Raw genomic sequence first — 19,109 nt, 5'->3', positions numbered from 1 at the left:
TAACAAGAAGAGCTAACGATTCTATAGATTAACGAGACAGAAAATTAACAAGGACATCCAGGACTTGAACTCAGATCTGGAACAAGTAAACTTAATAAACATTTATAGAACTCTCCACTTTAAATACAAAAAACACACATTACCACCTCACACCTATTCCAAGAGTGACTACATATTTGGAAGTAAATCACTCCTCAGTAATCGCATAGCATTTCATAGGTTTAAATGAAATATTGGTTGGCTGCTTGTTTGTTATTTTCTTCCCTTATTCCTTCCTGTCTACATCATTAAGTATAATTATTGGTATAAAAGAGGTTTTCAATACCCATTTCTAAACTGCATTCTAGCCTGGGCAAGAAAGCAATACTCCCATTCTCTCTCTCTCTCTTTCTCTTCCTTTTTCTTCCTCTTCTTCATTTTTCTTTCTTTCTTTCTTCCTTTTAAAAAAAAAAAAACAAAAAACTAGTTTTGCCACATATGTCTTAACAACATAGAAGTACAAAGAGAAATAGAAAAATCCACTACTATCTCTTGCAACTTAGACACCTCTCTATCATTAACAGATCCAGCAGGCAGAAAATCAGTAAGGATATGGCTGAACTAATCAAACAACCAGATTTAATGGATACTTATAGACTACTTCATCTAACAACAGAAGAATACATGATTTTCTCAGTCCTACATGAGTATTCACCAAGATGTACCATGTGCTGGGCCATAAAATGCACCTTAACATAATTTAAAAGAATAGAAATAATACAAAGTATGCTCTCAAACCACGGTGTAATTAAACTGGAAGTCAAATTCACATAAGAAGCTGTATCTATTAAAGAAATTGGAACAATAATTAATAATCTTCTAAAACAGAACACCAGGCCCAGTGACTTTCTTTTTAGGTTAGTGAATGCTAACAGTTAAGGAACAAATAATGCCAATTCTCTAGAAACTCTTCTAACATAAGCAGAGAGAATTTTTCCCAATTCATTCTATGAGGCCAGCCAGCATTGCCCTACTACCAAAACCAGACAAAGACATCACAAGAGAAGAAAGCTACAGACTTTTCAAATCCAACAATGTGTAAAAAGAATTACATACCATGAACAAATGGGATTTATTCCAGGTATGCAAGGCTGGTCCAATATTCAAAAATCAATTAATGTAATTGGTAGACCAAATTAACAGGCTAAAGAAGAAAAATCATTTCATAGTAGATGCAGGAAAAGCATTTGACAAAGTCAACACTCATTCATGCTAAAAACTCTAAGCAAACTAGCAACAGAGGGGACCTGCTTCAACTTGATAAAAAGAGTTTAAAGAAAACATAAACTTAATAGTGAGAAACTAGACGCTCTCATCCTAAGATTGGCTACATAACAGGGATGTCTCCTCTCATTATTTCTATTCAACATAGCATTGGAGATGCTAGCTAACATGAGAAAGTGAAATAAAAGGTGTTCAGATTGTGATGGAATAAATAAAACTGGTTTTTGTTTGCAGATGACATAAATGACTGTCTAGAAAACCTTAAAGAACAGAAAAAAAAAACTCCTGGAACTAATAAAAAATTATAGATGCAGGATGCAAAGTTAACACAAGTCAATTCAAATGCTTTAAAAATCGAGTTTGAGGGTGGAGGCAGAACAAGATGGCTGAAGAGAAGCCTCCACCAATCATCTTCCCCATAGGAAGATGAAATTTAACAACTGTCTACCCAAAAAAAGCAACTTCAGAAGAACCAGAATTCAAGTGAGTAATCACAGTATTTGCTTTTAACATCATGTCAAGGAAAGAGACACTGAAGAAGGTGGGAAAGACGGTCTTGAATTGCCAACACCACCCCATCCCCATCCCTCATTAGTGGCTGCATGGTGCAGACAAAAAATCTGTGTGCTTCGTGGAGACAGAGTACAGTGATTGTGGGACTTTCGATTGGAATTCAGTGCTGCCTTGTCACAGTGGAAAGCAACACCAGGCAGAACTCAGATGATAACCACAGAGGGAACATTTTGACCATCCCTAGGCAGAGGGAATTGCCCATCCTCATGGTTGGAACATGAGTTTTGGCAAGCCTTGCCATCACAGGCTCAAGTTCTCTGGAGTCCTAAATACACTTGAAAGATAGTCTAGGTCACAAGGAATGTAACTCCTAGGCAAGACCTAGTGCTGTGCTGGGCTTGGAGCCAGTGGACAGGGGTGGCATGCGGCTAGTGAGATACCGCCCTGCGTAGCTAATCGGGTGCTTGTGCCACTTCTTCCCAACCCCAGGCAGCACAGCTCACAGCTACGGAAGAGACTCCTTCCTTCCGCTTGAGGAGAGGAGAGGGAAGAGCACGAAGGGCTTTGTCCTGCAACTTGGATATCAGCTCAGCCACAGTAGAAAGGGCACTGGGCAGTCCTGAGGCCCTAGTTCCTAGATGACATTTCTAGACACACCCTGGGGCAGAAAGGAACCTGATGCCTTGAAGGGAAGGACTCAGTCCTGACTGGATTCATCACCAGCTCTTGGGCCCTGGATAAACAGCAGTGGTAGCTAAGTAGTACATGGGCCTTGGATGAGACTCTAAGATGTGCCAGCTTCATGTGTGACCCAGCACATTCCCAGCTGTGGTAGCTACAAAGAGAGACTCCTGCTTGAGAACAGCAGAAGGAAGAGTAAAAGGGACTCTGTCTTGCAGCTTAGGGCACCAGCTTGGCCACAGTGGAGTAGAGTACCGAGCGGGCTTGTAGGGTCCCCAATTCCAGGCATTTGTTCTTGGACAGAATTTGTAGACTTGCCTTTGGCCAGAGGGGAACCAACTGCCCTGAAAGGTGAGTCCCAGGCCTGGCAGTATTCACCACAAGTTGACTGAAAAGCCCTTGGTCCTTAAGTGAATACTGACGGTAGCCTGACACACTCGCTGTGTGCCTGTGGTGGTGGTGGCCACAGGGAAAACGTCTCTGTTTGTAAAAAGTTAAGAGAGGAGTGGAAAGGGCTTTGTCTTATGGCTTGGGTGCCAATTCAGCTGCAGAAGAACAGAATGCCAGGTATATTTCTAAGGTTTTTGATTCCAGGCCTTGGCTCCCATATGGTACCGCTGGACCCACATGGGGCCTGGGGGAACGTACAGTCATTAAGGAAGATGCAAGACTGGCTGGCTTCGCCACCTGCTGATTGTAGAGTCCTAGGGCCTTGAGTAGACATAGGTGGTAGCCAGGTTACAGCGGGCCTTGGGTGAGATCCGGTGCTGTGCTGGCTTCATGTCTGACCTAGTGCAGTCCCAGTGCTAGTGGCCCCGCTCCAGGCAGCTCAGCAGAGAGAAAGAGAGAGAGAGAGAGAGAGAGAAAGAGAGAGAGAGAGAGACAGAGAGAGAGAGAGAGAGAGAGAGATTGATTCCATTTGTTTGGCAGAAAGTAAGGGAAGAGAATCAGAATCTTTACCTGGTAATTCAGAGAATATTTCCAAGACCACCAAGGTAGTACTTACATAAGTCTGCAAGAGTCACAGCATTACTGGGCTTGGGGTGCCCCCCTAATGCTGATATGGCTGCAGTGACCAAAAACTTAGATCACAACACACAAGTCCCTTTGAATACCTGGGCTTCCCAAGAAGGATAGGTTAAAAAAAAGCCCAGACACTGAAGTCTACAACAAATATCTAATTCTTCAATGTCCAGACACCAATGAACAGCCACAGGCATCAATACCATCCAGAAAAACATGACTTAATCGAATGAACTAAATAAGGCAACAGTAACCTATCACAAAGAGAAAGAGATATGTGGTGTTTCTAACACAGAATTCAAAACAGCTGTTTTGAGGAAACTCAGGGAAATTCAAGATAATACAGAGAAGGAATTCAGGATCCTAACAGATAAATTTAAAAAAGAGAATGAAATAATTAAAAAGAAACAGGAATTTTGGAGTTGAAAAATGCAACTGACATACTGAAGAATACATGAGTCTCTTACGAGCAGAACTGATCAAGCAGAACAAAGAATTAGTGAGCTTGAAGACAGGCTATTTGAAAATACACAGCCAGAGAAGACAAAAGAAAAAAGAATAGAAAATAATGAAGCATCCTTACAAGATCTAGAAAACAGCCTCAAAAGGGCAAATGTAAGAGTTATTTGCCTTAAAGAGTAGGTAGAGACAGAGATAGGGGTGGAAAGGTTATTCAAAGGGATAATAACAGAGAATTTCCCAAACCTCGAGAAACACATCAATATCCAGTACAAAAAGGTTACAGAACACCAAGTGGATTTAACCCAAAGAAGACTACCTCAAGACATTTAATAATCAAACTTCTAAAGGTCAAGGATAAAGAAAGGATCCTAAAAGCAGCAAGAGAAAAGAAAGAACTAACATACAATGAGGTCCAATACGTCTGGCAGCAGACTCTTCAGTGGAAACTTTACAGGCAAGGAGAGAGTGACGTGATATATTTAAAGTGTTGAAGGAAAAAATCTTTTACCCTAGAATAGTATATCTCGTGAAAATATCCTTCAAACATGAAGGACAAATAAAGATGTTCCCAGACAGGCCAGGCGCGGTGGCTCAAGCCTGTAATCCCAGCACTTTGGGAGGCCGAGGCGGGTGGATCTTGAGGTCAAGAGATCGAGACCATCCTGGTTAACACGGTGAAACCCCGTCTCTACTAATAAAAAAAAAATTAGCTGGGCATGGTGGCAGGTGCCTGTAATCCCAGCTACTCAGGAGGCTGAGGCAGGAGAATTGCCTGAACCCAGGAGGAAGAGGTTGCGGTGAGCCAAGATCGCGCCATTGCACTCCAGCCTGCGTAACAAGAGCGAAACTCCGTCTCAAAAAAAAAAAAGATGTTCCCAGACAAACAAAAGCCGAGGGATTTCATCAACACCAGATCTGTCCTACCAGAAATGCTAAAGGGAGATATTTAATTTAAAAGAAAAAGACATTAGTGAGTGATAAGAAATTATCTGAAGGCACAAAACTCACTGCTAATTGTAAGTATACAGAAAAACATAGAATATTAAACACTGTAATCGCTGTGTGTAAATTCTATTCATATGTTAAGTAGAAAGACCAAAAGATGAACCAATCAACAATAATTACTACAACAACTTTCAAGGCATGGACAGTACAATAAGATGTAAATAGGAACAACAAGAAGTTTAAAAGCAGGGGAACAAGGTTAAAGTGTAGAATTCTTATCAGTTTTCTTTTAAAATTGATCTTATTCATTTAGACAATCAGTGTGTCATCAGTTTAAAATAAATAAGCTATAATTATTTGCAAGCTTCATGGTAGTCTGAAATCAAATAACATACAACAGCTACACAAAAAATAAAAAGCAGCAAGAAATTAAAACATACCACCTTAGAAAATCACCTTCACTAAAAGGAAGACAGAAAGGAAGAAAAGAAGGAAAAGAAGAATACACAACAACCATAAAACAAGTAACAAAATCACAGGAGTACATCCTTACTTATCAATAGTAACATTCGATGTAAATAGACTAAACTCTCCAATAAAAGGACATACAGTGGCTGAATGGATTAAAAAACAAGACAACAATCTGTTACCTATAAGAAACATGCTTTACCTATAAAGACATGAATAGATTGAAAATAAAAGAATGGAAAGATATATTCAATGCAAAAAGAAAACACAAAATACGAGGAGTAGCTATACTTATATCAGAAAAAATAGATTTCAAGACAAAAATCATAAAAAGAGACAAATAAGGTGATTATATAATGTTTAAGGAGTAAATTCAGCAAGAGGGCATAACAATTGTAAATACATATGCAACCGACACTGAAGCGCCCAGATATATAAAGCAAATATTATTAGAGCTATATAGAGAGATAGACCCCAGTACAATAATAGCCAGATACTTCAGCACCCCACTTTTAGCATGGGACAGATCATCCAGATAGAAAATCAACATAGAAACATTGGACTTAATTTCCATTATAGACTGAATGGACCTAATTGATACTTACAGAACATTTTATTCAATAGGTGTAGAGAGCACATTCTTCTTCTGAACACATGGATCATTTTCAAGGATAGACCATGTATTAGACCCCAAAACAAGTCTTAAAAAATTCAGAAAATATAAAGTATCTGACCAAAATGGAATAAAACTAGAAGTCAGTAACAAGAGGAATTTTGATAGCTATTTCAAACACATCAAATTTAAACAATATGCTCCTGAATGACCAGTGGGTCAGTGAAGAAATTAAGGAGGAATTGAAGGGCAGGCAATTACAATTCAGACAACAGGCAAGGATGAAAGAAGGAACTGAAATACTTCTTGAACCAAATGATAATATAAACATAACACATACCAAAACCTATGGAATACAGTAAAAGCAGTACTAAGAGAGAAGTTTATAGCTATAAGTGCCTATACCAAAAAAGTAGAAAAGCATCAAATAAACAACCTAATAATGCATCTTAACCAGAAAAGCAAGAGCAAACCAAACCCAAAATTCATAGAAGAAAAGAAGTAACAAAGATTAGAGAAGAGATAAATTCAATTGAAATGGAGAAAACAATAAAAAAGATCAATGAAAGGAAAAATTTGTTTTTTGAAAAGATAAATAAAATCAATAAACCTTTAGCCAGACTAAGAAAAAAAGAGAGGAGACTGAAATAAATAAAATTGGAGATGAAAAAGAAGACATTACAACCAATGCCACAGAAATTCAAAGGATCATGAGAGGCTACTATGAGCAACTATATGCCAATAAATTGGAAAACCTAGATAAAATGGATACATTCCTAGACATATAGAACTTACCAAGATTAAGCCATGAAGAATCTAAGATTTAAACAGACAAATAACAAGTAATGAGATTGACGCCATTGGAACACCTAGATAAAATGGATACATTCCTAGATGTATAGAACCTACCAAGATTGAGCCATGAAGAATCTAAGATTTAAACAGACAAATAACAAGTAATGAGATTGATGCCATAATAAAAAGTCACCCAGCAAAGAAAAGTCTGGGACCTGATGGCTTCATTGCTGAATTTCACCAAAAATTTAAAGAAGAACTAATACCAATCTTACTCAAACTATCCCAAAAAATTGAAGTGGTGGGAATATTCTGAAACTCATTCCATGAGGCCAGTATTACCTTGATACCAAATCCAGAAAAAGACAAATCAAAAAATAAAACTATAGGTCAATATCCCTGATAAACATTGATGCAAAAATCTAAAACAAAATGGTAACAAACCAAATTCAATGTCACATTAGAAAAATCATTCATTATGACCAAGTAGGATTTATCCAAGGGATGCAAGGATGGTTCAACATATGCAAATCAATCAATATGATGCATTATATCAACAGAATGAAGTACAAAAGCCATATGATCATGTCAATTGACACTGAAAAGCATTTGATAAAATTCAATATCCCTTCATGATAAAAAAAAAAACCACTGAAAAAACTGAGTATAGAAGGAACATACTTTAACATAATAAAAGCCATATATGACAGATCCATAGCTAGTATCATACTAAATGAGGAAAAACTGAAAGCCTTTCCTCTAAGAGCTGGAACACAACAAGAATACCCACTTTCACCACTGTTACTCAACAGTACTGGAAGTCCTAGCTAGAGCAATCAGACAAGAGAAAGATATGAAGGGCATCCAATTCGGATGGAAGAAGTCAAATCATCCTTGCTTGCAGAAGATACAGTCTTATATTTGGAAAAACTTAAAGTCTCCATCAAAAAAGTGTTTGAACTGACATATAAATTCAGAAAAGTTGTAGGATACAAAATCAACATACAAAAATCAGTAGCATTTCTATATGCCAACAGCAAACAATCTGAAAAAGAAATAAAAAAAATTCTATTTACAATAGGTACAAATAAAACTAAATACCTAGGAATTAACCAAAGAGTTGAAATATCTCTACAATGAACACTATAAAATATTGATGCAAAAAATTAAAGAGAAATAAAGGAAAACATTCCATTTTCATGGATTGGAAGATTCAATATTGCTAAAATGTCCACACTACCCAAAGCAATCTACAGGTTCAATGCAATCCTTATCGAAATACCAATGACATTCTTTACAGAAATAGAAAAAAAAATCCTAAAATTTATATGGAACCACAAAAGACCCAGAATAGCCAAAGCTATCCTAAGCAAAATGAACAAAACTGGAGGAATCACATTACCTGACTTCAAATTATACCACAGAGCTATAGAAACCAAAACAGCATGGTACTGGCATAAAAACAGACACATAGACCAATGGAACAGAACAGAGAACTCAGAAAAAAATCAGTACATATACAATGAACTCATTTTTAAGAAAGGTACCAAGCACATATATTGGGGAAAGGATAGTCTCTTTAAGAAATGGTGCTGAAGGCTGGGTGCGGTGGCTCACGCCTGTAATCTCAGCACTTTGGGAGGCTGAGGCGGGTGGATTGCCTGAGGTCAAGTGTTCAAGACCAGCCTGGCCAATGTTGGGGAAACCCCGTCTCTACTAAAAATAAAAAAATTAGCCAGGCGTGGCAGTACACACTTGTAATCTCAGTTTCTTGAAGGCTAAAGCAGGAGAATCACCTGAATATGGGAGGTGGAGGTTGCAGTGAGCTGAGATAGTGCCATTGCACTCCAGGCTGAGCAACAAGAGTGAAACTCCATCTCAAAAAAGAAAACAACAACAACAAACAAAAATGGTGCTGGGAAAACTATATATCCATATGCAGAAGAACGGAACTAGATCCCTATCTCTTGCCATATGCAAAAAACGAACAAATTAAAGACTTAAGTCTAAGACCTCAAACTATAAAACTAGTACAAGAAAACATTGAGGAAACTCTCCAGAACATTGGAGTGGGCAAAGATTTCTTGAGAAATACCCCATAAGCACAGGCAACTAAAGCAAAAATGAACACGTAGAATCACATCAAGTTAAAAAGCTTCTGCACAATAAATGAAGCAATCAAAAAATTGAAGAGATAACCCACAGAGTGGGAGAAGATATTTGCAAACTATCCATCTGGCAAGGAATTAATAACCAGAATATATAAAGATATAATCCAATTAAAAATAGGCAAAAGATCTAAATAGACATTTCTTAAGTGAAGACATAAAAATGGCAAATAGGTATAGAAAAAGTGCTCAATATAACTGATCATTAGAGAAATGCAAATCAAAACTAAAATGAAATATCATCTCACCCCAGTTAAAATGGCTGTTATCCAAAAGACAGACAATAACAAATGCTGGAGAAAAAGGAACCCCTGTAAACTGTGGGTGGGAATGTAAATTAGTACAATCACTATGGAGAACAGTTTGGAAGGTCCTCAAAAAACTAAAAATAGAACTACAATATGATCCAGGAATCCCAGTGCTAGGTGTATACCCAAAAGAAAGGAAATCAGTATATTGAAGAGATATCTACTCCTATGTTTATTGCAGCACTATTCACAATAGCCAAGATTTTGAAGCAACCTAACTGTCCATCCACAGGTGAATGGATAAAGAAAATGTGGTACAGATACACAATGGAGTACTATTCAGCCATAAAAAGAATGAGATCCTGTCATTTGCAACAATATGCGTAGAACTGGAGGCCATTATGTTAAGTGAAATAGGCCAGGCACAAAAAGACAAATTTCACCATATTCTTACTTATTTGTGGGAGCTAAAAATTAAAACAATTGAACTCTTAGATATAGAGAGTAGAATGATGGTTACCAGGGGCTGGAAAGAGTAGTGCGTGTGTGTGTGGGGCGGGGGGGGAGTTGTTGCGGGGAGAGTAGGGATGGTTAACGGGTTCAAAAAATAGAATGAATAAGATCTGTTATTTGATATCACAACTACAGTGACTATAGTCAATAAAAATTTAATTGGACATTTAAAAATAACTAAGTGTTAATTAGATTGCAACACAAAGGATAAATGCTTAAGGTGATGGATTCCCCGCTATAGTGACTACAGTCAATAATAATTTAATTGGACATTTAAAAATAACTAAAAGAATATAATTAGATTGTAACACAAAGGATAAATGTTTAAGGTGATGGATACCCCACTTACCCTGATGTAATTATTACACATTGTATGCCTATATCAAAATATCTCATATACCCTCAAAATATATATATATCTCTACCATGTACCCACAAAAATTAAAAATAAAATTAAAAAAGCTAGTATGTGCATTACTAAACAATGTATTATTTAATTTTTCTGGTTTTGCACTTTATATAAATGGAATTACACTTCACCTTTCCTCCATTACTTGCTTTTATCATTCCATATTATGCTTGTGAGATTGATTCATATTGATAAGTGTTGCTTTGTATATTTTCAGTTATATAGTGTATACATTTTTAGCATGTTTACACCAGGGGCACTGATGGAGTTGGAAGCCATTATCCTCAGCAAACTAATGCAGGAACAGAAAACCAAACACTGCATGTTCCCATTTATAAGTGTGAGCTGAATGGTGAGAACACATGGACACATGGGGGGCGAGTGGGAACAACACACGGAGGGAGCCTGCTGGTTGGGTGAATGGGGAGAGGGAGAGCATCAGGAAGCTAAAGGATGCTGGGCTTAATACTGGTGATGGGATGATCTGTGCAGTAAACCACCATGGCACACATTACCTATGTAACAAACCTGTACATATGCCCCTGAACTTAAAAGTTGAAGAAAAAAAAAAAAGACCAGCTTGGGCAACAGGGCGAGACCCTGTCTTTACAGAAAGTGTAAAACTTGGCCAGGCATGGTGGCACATACAACTTGGGAGGCTGAGGTGGGAGGGTTGCTAGAGCCTGGGAGTTTGAGGCTGCAGTGAGCTATAGTCATGCCACTGCACTCCAGCCTGGGTGACAGAGAGAGAGACCCTGTCCAAAAAAAAAAAAAAAAAAAAAAAGCTAAGCCAATCTATTGGTTGAATCACAGCTGATTTTGCTGCGGTAGAAACTGTAGAGGGCCACTGCAAAGCACTGCCTCATCCTTGCTAGCCTCCCATTGTATAGGCTGGAAAAGCCAGATTTTTTTTTCTAGTCTCTCTTGCAGCTAGAATTGGCCATATAACTCACTGTGGCCAAAGAGATATACAAGGACATCTGAGAAATTAATAATAATTTTTAATAATTAATATCAAATAAATTAATATTAATACAATTAATATTAATGTAATTAAATAAATATTATTAAATATTAAATACTAATTAATATTATTTTGAGACAGGGTCTCATTGTCACTCAGGTTGAAGTACAGTGGCCCAATCATAGATCACTGCAGCCTCATACTCCTGGGCTCAGGTATCCCTCCCACCTCAGCCTCCCCAGTAGCTGAGACTACAGGTGCGCACCACCATGCCCAGCTAATTTTTGTATTTTGTGTGTAGAGGCAGGGTTTTGCCATGTTGCCCATGCTGGTCTCAAACTCCTGGGCTCAGGCAATTTGCCCAGCCCAGCCTTCCAGTGCTGGGATTATAGGCATGTGCCACTGCACCTGGCACAGTTATTTTCTTTTCTGACAAAAGAATAGCACCATTAAGGAAAAGGTCCTCTTTGCTATGTTGGCTACTCACTCACTGTCACCTACCTTTCTCACTCTGAGTGCAGACTTGTGCTGTTAGAGCTTCAGCAGTCATCTTGTGACCATGAGGCTACAGATGAGGCCAACATTCTGAAATGGTGGAGAAGATGGTTGGAAAAAGCCTAGGGCCTTAACTACTTTTAAGTGGTTACTTCTAGGCTTCTTTTTAAGTAGCAGAATTTTTTTTTTTTTAGTTAAGTCATTATTAATCAAGTTTTCTGTTACAGTTAAACCAACACTAATGGGCATGTTTGGTTTCTTTATTATACATTCTTCATGAGTGGAAATTAAGTTTCTTTCTTCTTCTTTTTTTACAATCGCAAACAATGCTGCTACAAATATTATTTTACACATCTCCTTATGTAACTGTGCATGGGTTTCCCTAGGGTATATGATGGTACTGAACTTGTAACCATGGGATATGTACATCTTTTAACTTTGCCTGATAATGTAAAATTCTTTCAAATTGGTTGTGCCAATTTACACTTCCATTGGCAATCCACATTAGTGTTCCATTGTTCATACCCTCACCAACGACTTTCTAAAACTTTAATATATTTATCAATCTGATATGTGTAAAATGGATCTCACAAGGCTATTAATATTTTTCTTTGATTACTAATGAGGTTGAACATCATGTATTCATTAATGAACTGAATTTATCAAATGCTTACTTGTATAGTTTGAGTAATTTTTGAATTGTAGAAATCCTTCACTATCCTGAGACAATAAAGATATTCTATATTTCTAAATAGTTTTCAGTTTAGCCTATGCATATTTAATTCATCTGAGATTATTTTTATGTATACTATGAGGTAAAAAAACTTTTTAAAAATTTTTTACTAAGCTGGAAGTAAAAATCATTTTAAAATAAAGCTTTATTTTGTCCCTATTGAGATGATCATCTAATTTTACTCCTTTAATCTATTAATGTCATAAATTACATTAAAACATTTAAAAATACTATACTCAACTTGCACTTCTGGTATAAATCAACTTGATCATATATCATATATTTTTCATATATATTACTGGATTTATTTATTTAGAGACAAGGTCTTGCTCTATTATCTATGCTAGAGTGCAGTGGCATGATCATAGCTCATTGTGGCCTCAAATTCCTGGATTTGAGCAATCCTCCTACTTCAGCCTCTCAAGTAGCTAGGACTACAGGTGTATGCCATTACACTTGACTAATTTTTAATTTTTGTAAGGAGATGGGGTCTCTCTATGTTTCCCAGACTGGTTTCCAACTCCTGGCCTCAAGCAGTCCTTCTGCCTTGGCCTCCCAAAGTGTGGAGATTACAGGTGTGAGCCACTATGCCTGGCCTATTGCTGCATTTATTTGATAATATTTTATTCAGGATTTGGCATCTACATTCATGAATAAGATTATGATTTTCCTTTCTTATATAGGTCTTGCCTGAATGTGGGTATGCTAATAACCTCATTTCTCTGTTTAGGATTGGAATTATCTGTGCCAGTGCTCTCTTTCCCTCCTCAATGATTGTTAAATAATAATTGTTTATTTTCAGTTAAAACATTACTCAAGTTCTAGATATATTTTTTGGGTCAATTTTGATGATTTATATTTTTCTAGAATTTTTCCTTAAGTGCTGTGGAATTAGGGCCCACAGAAGAATGCTGCTTGGCTCCCTGGATTCAGCCCCCTTCCTAGGGATATGTACGGACCAATTTTCCCCCTTGGCAGGGGTCCTGGGGCCAGAGTATGTAAAACTCCTGGGTCTCTGTTGTGCCTGAGTAGCTGCTCTGCCGAGATTTCACACAGCTCTGTGTATTGGACCCAAGACCCTGGTGGCATGGGCTTCTAAGGACATCTCCTGATCCATGGGTTGCAGAGATCAATGGGAGAAACGTGGCTTCCTGGGTGGGGTTGCACAATCACTCACCACTTCCCCTGGGGGTAGGAGTTCCTTTCGCTCCATGCCACTTCAAGGTAGGCCATTGCCCTCCCACCCTGCCACTTTTCCTCACTCTCCATGGGTCAAGCTGCTTGCCTATGCAGTCCCAATGCAAGAACCTGGATATTTCAGTTGAAGGTGCTGAATTCACTCACCCCTTTTCATTCTTCTATGTGAGTGCTGTGGACTGCAGCTGCTTCTATTCAGTCATATTGCCTCAATCTCTCCTAGTAATAATTTTTTAAAAAGTCTACTCGCACCTCTAATCCCAGCACTTTGGGAGGCTGAGGCAGGCAGATCACCTGAGGTCGGGAGTTCGAGACTAGCCTGATCAACATGGAGAAACCCATCTCTATTAAAAATGCAAAATTAGCCAGGCATTGTGGCGCATGCCTGTAATCCCAGCTACTCGGAAGGCTGAGGCAGAAGAATTGTCTGAACCCGGGAGGTGGAAGTTGTGGTGAGCCAAGACCGTGCCATTGCACTCCAGTCTGAGCAACAAGAGCAAAACTCTGACTCAAAAAAAAAAAAAAGAAAGGAAAAGAAATCCTATTGACAGACCAAGATGGCCTCATGGATGAATTCTACCAAACATTTAAAGAATTAATACCAATCCTTCACAAATTCCGCCAAAAAATAGAGCAGGAGGGAATATGTCCAACTCATTCTCTGAAGCCAGCACTACCCTAATACCAAAATCAGACAAAATTTCACAAGAGAAGAAAACAACATATCAACATCTCTTATGAATATAGACGCAAAACCCTTAACAAAACACTAGAAAACTGCATCCAGCAACATATAAATAGGGTATATACCATGACCAAGGAAGATTTATGCCAGGAATGCAACATTGGTTTAACATCCAAAAATCAATTAACGTAAACGACCAAAAACCACATGATCACTTAGATTCAGTAAAAGCTTTTGGAAAACCAGTACCCCTTCATGATGAAAACACTTAAAAAAACTAGGAACTGAAGGGAATTTCCTCAACCTAATGAAGGGAATGTATGAAAAACCCACAACTAACATCATACTTAATGGTAAAAGACTGAATGCTTTCCCTTTAATATTTCCCTTTAAAACACAAGAATATCTGTTTTGACCGTTTATATTCAACATTTTATACTAGAGGTTCTAGTCAGGCCAATTAGAGAAGAAAAAGAAATAAATAGCATCCAGATAGGAAATAAGGAAGTAAAATTATCCCTATTCACCAATGACATGATTTTGTATACAGAAAATCCCAAGGAGTCCACAAAAAATGATTAGAACTAATGAACAAGTTTAGCAAGATTTCAGGATATCAGATTGCTATAGAAAAACCAATTGTATTTGTATACACTTGCAATGAACAGTCCAGAAATTAAGAAACCAATTCCATTTTCAACTGCATCACAAAGGATAAAATAATTAGGAAATGAATGAAAGAAATAGAAAACTTTATTCACAAAACTATACAACATTGTTGAAAGAAGGTAAACAATATCTAAATAAATGGAAAGACATCCCATGTTCATGAATGGGAAGACTTCCTATTGTTAAGATAACATATTCCTCAAATTGAGCTACAGATCCAGCACAATCTCTTACAAAATCCCAGCTGACTTCCTTGAAGAAACTGACAAACTTTAAAATTGACTTAAAAAGTTAAGTCAGTTAAAAAGTGCGGCCAAGGCAATCTTGAAAAAGAAGAACAAATTTGGAGGACTAACAATTCCTGACTTTAAAACTTAATACTAAGCTGAGTAATCAAGACAATGTGGTATTGGCATAAGGATGAATATGTAGGGAAATGGAATAGAATTTAAAAATCCAGAAATATACTGTCACATTCACTGTTAATTGACTTTCAACAAGAGTGCAAAACAATAAGGGAACAATAGTCTTTTCAACAAATTATGCTGGGACAACTAGATCTCCGGATAACATGGGGAGAAATGCCAGATGTAGGGGACGGGGGTATGGAGGCAGCAAACCACATTGCCATGTGTGTACCTATGCAACAATCCTGAATGATCTGCCCATATACCCCAGAACCTAAAGTACAATTAAAAAAAAAAAAAAGAATTCATTTGGACCCCTACCATAAAATGAACTCACTGTAAATTTAGACCAAATATAAACTCAAAATAGACCAAAGACTTAAATGTAAGAGGTAAAATTATAATACTCACAGGAAAAAAAACAGTGTGGTACTTTGTGACTTTGGATTTGTCAGTAAGTATACAGAACCAAAGAAAAAAAATAGGTAATTAGGACTTCCTAAAAATGTAAAACTTTTGTGCTACAAGGAGATCATGAAGAACCTGAAAAGACAATTCACAGAATGGGAGACAATTTTTGCAAATCATCTAGAATATAAAGAACTCTTAGGGCCAGGCATGGTGGCTCATGCTGTAATCCCAGCACTTTGGGAGGCTGAGGCGGGTGGATCACCTGAGGTCAGGAGTTCCAGACCAGCCTGGCCAACATGGTGAAATCCTGTCTCTACTAAAAATGCAAAAATTAGCCAGGAACTGGTGGCACGCACCAGTAATCCTAGCTACTCGGGAAGCTGGGGCAGGAGAATCGCTTGAACCTAGGAGGCAGAGGTTGCAGTGAGCTGAGATCGCACCATTGCACTCCAGCCTGGGTGACAAGAGTGAAACTGTTTCCAAAAAATAATAATAATAATAATATTAGAAAAGCTTTTCTTAGAGCTCAATAATAAAAAGACAACTCAATTATAATATGGGAAAGGATCTGAAAAGAAAATATACAGACAGACAATAAGCATATGAAAATATGCTCAACATCATTAGACATGAGAGAAATACAAAACTACAATGAAGGACCACTTCATACCCACTTGGATGGCTATAATGGGAAAAACAAAACAAAACAGATAATAACAAATGTTGGTGAAGATGTGGAGAAACTGCAATCCTCATACACCAGGAATGAAAGTATTAAAATGGTGCAGCTACTTTAGAAAACAGTCTGGCAGTTTCTCAAAATTAAACACAGACCTAATATATGACCAAATAATTTCACTCCTAGGTATACACTCGAGAGAAATGAAAGCATATGGCCACACAAAAACTTATACACAAATGTTCATAGCAGCAGCATTCATATTAGCTCCAAAATGGAAATAACTAAAATATTCATCAAGAGAGAAATGAATAAATAAAATGTTGTGTATTCATATAATAATATTTGACAATAAAAATGAATGAATGAACCTTGAAACCATAATGTTAACTGAAAAAAGCCAGTTTCCAAAGAATAGATGGTACGATTTTCTTGATATGAAATATCCAGAATAGGCAAATCCATAGAGACACAAAATAGATTAGTAGTACCAGGGGCTGGAGGGAGGAGCAAATGGTATTTCTTTTTTGGGTAAAGATGTTCTAGATATAGATAATGGTGATAGTGGCGTAACTGAATATACTAAAACCACTGAATTTTATCATTTAAAAGGGTAAATTGTATGGTACATAAATTACAGTTCAGTAAAGCAGTTCAAAATAGAAAAGAAACCAGTGTTATCTATAACCTTCCTACCTTCCTGCTAAATCCGGCAGACTTTAGTTTGAATCTATAGTAATTTTTTCCTGCCTCTCTATCCCCCAACCTCCTGTTTTATAAAATCAGAATTTTGGCTTCAAATTATTATTACTATTTTAAAATGTTTTAGCCTCCTAAATGGCACTCCTTTCTCTACCCATGAATTGAACTTTTTTTTCCATCTCCAAAATGCATCTCTTTTCTCAGGTCTCAGTTTGAAGGGCCCTGTATACAGCAAGTTCTCACTTAATGTAATAGACAGGTTCTTAGAAACTGCAACTTCAAGAGAAACTACATGTAATGAAACCAATTATACCACTGGCTAATTGACATAAACAAGAGTTAAGTTCCTACAGCATATTTCTGGTCAAGAAAACATCACCAAACTTCTAAATAAAGACCCAAAACACTGCTATTAAACACTGAAATAAATGTGAGCTACACACATACATTTAAGAAAGATTAATAAAATTAATTATTTACCCAACTCTTGGTGAATCGGTGAGTGAGGGCGATCATAGTGATGGTGGGATAAATCAAGAAATGAATGCTTGCCATATTGTTACGAAACACCTCCTACCGTTACACAGTTCAAATCTCAACAATCACAAATATGGCAGCTCTCCGAGAACTTTCCTACAGAACTGTTTATTTTTATTGTCATGTCAGAGTCTTGTCTACTTTACACATTTTTATTTTACAATAGTTTGTATTCATCCCTCCATTTGTTCATTTTCTAACCTGCTTATTCCAGTTCAGGGTTGTGGTTGGCCACAGTCCATTCTGGCAGCTCAGGGCTCAAGGCAGAAGCCCACTCCGGACAGGACGTCTTTCCCATCGTAGAGCAGCACATTGACATTCACACCCACACTCACTCCAACTGGGACCATGCAGACACACCAATGAACTTCAAGTGCACAGCTTTGGGATGTGGGAGGAAACCAGAATACCTGGAGAAAACCCACAAAGACACGGAGAGAGCATGCAAACTCCACACAGCAGTGGCCCCAGCAGGGAATCAATTTTTTTCTAATCAATGTTATAATGAACATTATTTGAGGACCTGCTGTTTGTCATTTCCTATGTTTGGAATCCTCCCCCAGTTGGCTAGGCTTTACTTCTTTTCACCTTTTTAGGAAAGTCCTCCCTGACTCCCTCTCCTCCAGGCCAGAGTTGGTGTACCCTCTTTGTGTTCCTCTGCACCCTGGGCTCTCTCCTACATAACTGTTTCTTGTTTGTCTCTCATTAAATGTAAGATTACTGAAGGCAGGTACTTTATCCTTTAGTTATAAGCACCTTGCCCTGTGCCTAGGTGCTTAATAGACTAAGAAAGTCTGTCTATACCTCATGATAACCTACTAACTTTGATAGTAATGTATTTTGCCTCTCAGATAGAATTTGTGTGTGAGGGGTGGTGTATGGGCACCGGACACCACTGTGGTTCACTTTTATAAACCAGTAGGATGCATCTTGAGATATTTCCAGAATTTGCCATCATCCCGAATGAAGCTCCTGGATTTAGGATTAGGTATTGACACAAATTGTAAAACTCTAATCCAAGAGTCTAGCATTTTCTGAGTTAGTAATTAGTTCTGATTATCAAAATCTTTTGTGTTTTATAAAAGAAGGCACTTGAAAATAACATATGAGACATATTCTATAAAGTTCCACTGGGATTTTTAAATCTAGTTTAAGTTTTTGTATTTTTTATATTTAAAATTAAAAAAATTAAATACCCTCTTTTCATTTTCTCGTTTGATAAATAAACTTTTCTCTTCAGAATTGTATATACGGTAGGCTTCTGCCCCACTGTGGCCATCTGTGTGCTGAGTACTTCGGAATTCTATAAAAACAAAATACAATTTCATTTTTTACTCTTTTCATAGCTATTCTGATATTACAGTATGTATACTGAATTTGTTATTTTAGTTAAGACATTGTTTACATTTGTAAATTTACCATATGCTCAAGATTCAGCTTTGTTCTTTCTACCTTATAGCTGCCTTCCCATGAGAATTTTGTGAATTATAAATAAGTCATAATACAGTTTCCAACTCATCAAAAACTCT

The 19,109-nt window shown here is 37.3% G+C and overlaps 1 protein-coding gene across 1 annotated transcript in view; it reads right to left on the bottom strand.

Annotated features, from left to right (window-relative positions):
* Positions 1–19,109, bottom strand: part of CATSPERE (catsper channel auxiliary subunit epsilon) — a 180,123-nt gene that overhangs the window by 97,999 nt on the left and 63,015 nt on the right. The window contains exon 8 of the mRNA XM_064383670.1: positions 18,777–18,883. Within this exon, the coding sequence (XP_064239740.1) occupies positions 18,777–18,883 (107 nt within the window). The remainder of the gene's footprint in view (positions 1–18,776; positions 18,884–19,109) is intronic.

Source organism: Aotus nancymaae, unplaced genomic scaffold, assembly GCF_030222135.1.
Source record: "Aotus nancymaae isolate 86718 unplaced genomic scaffold, 86718_ANA_hifiasm-v0.15.2.pri h1tg000032l_0, whole genome shotgun sequence".
Lineage (NCBI taxonomy): Eukaryota > Metazoa > Chordata > Mammalia > Primates > Aotidae > Aotus > Aotus nancymaae.
Note: the sequence above shows the minus strand (reverse complement) of the source record. Positions and strands in the feature narration are given on the sequence as shown.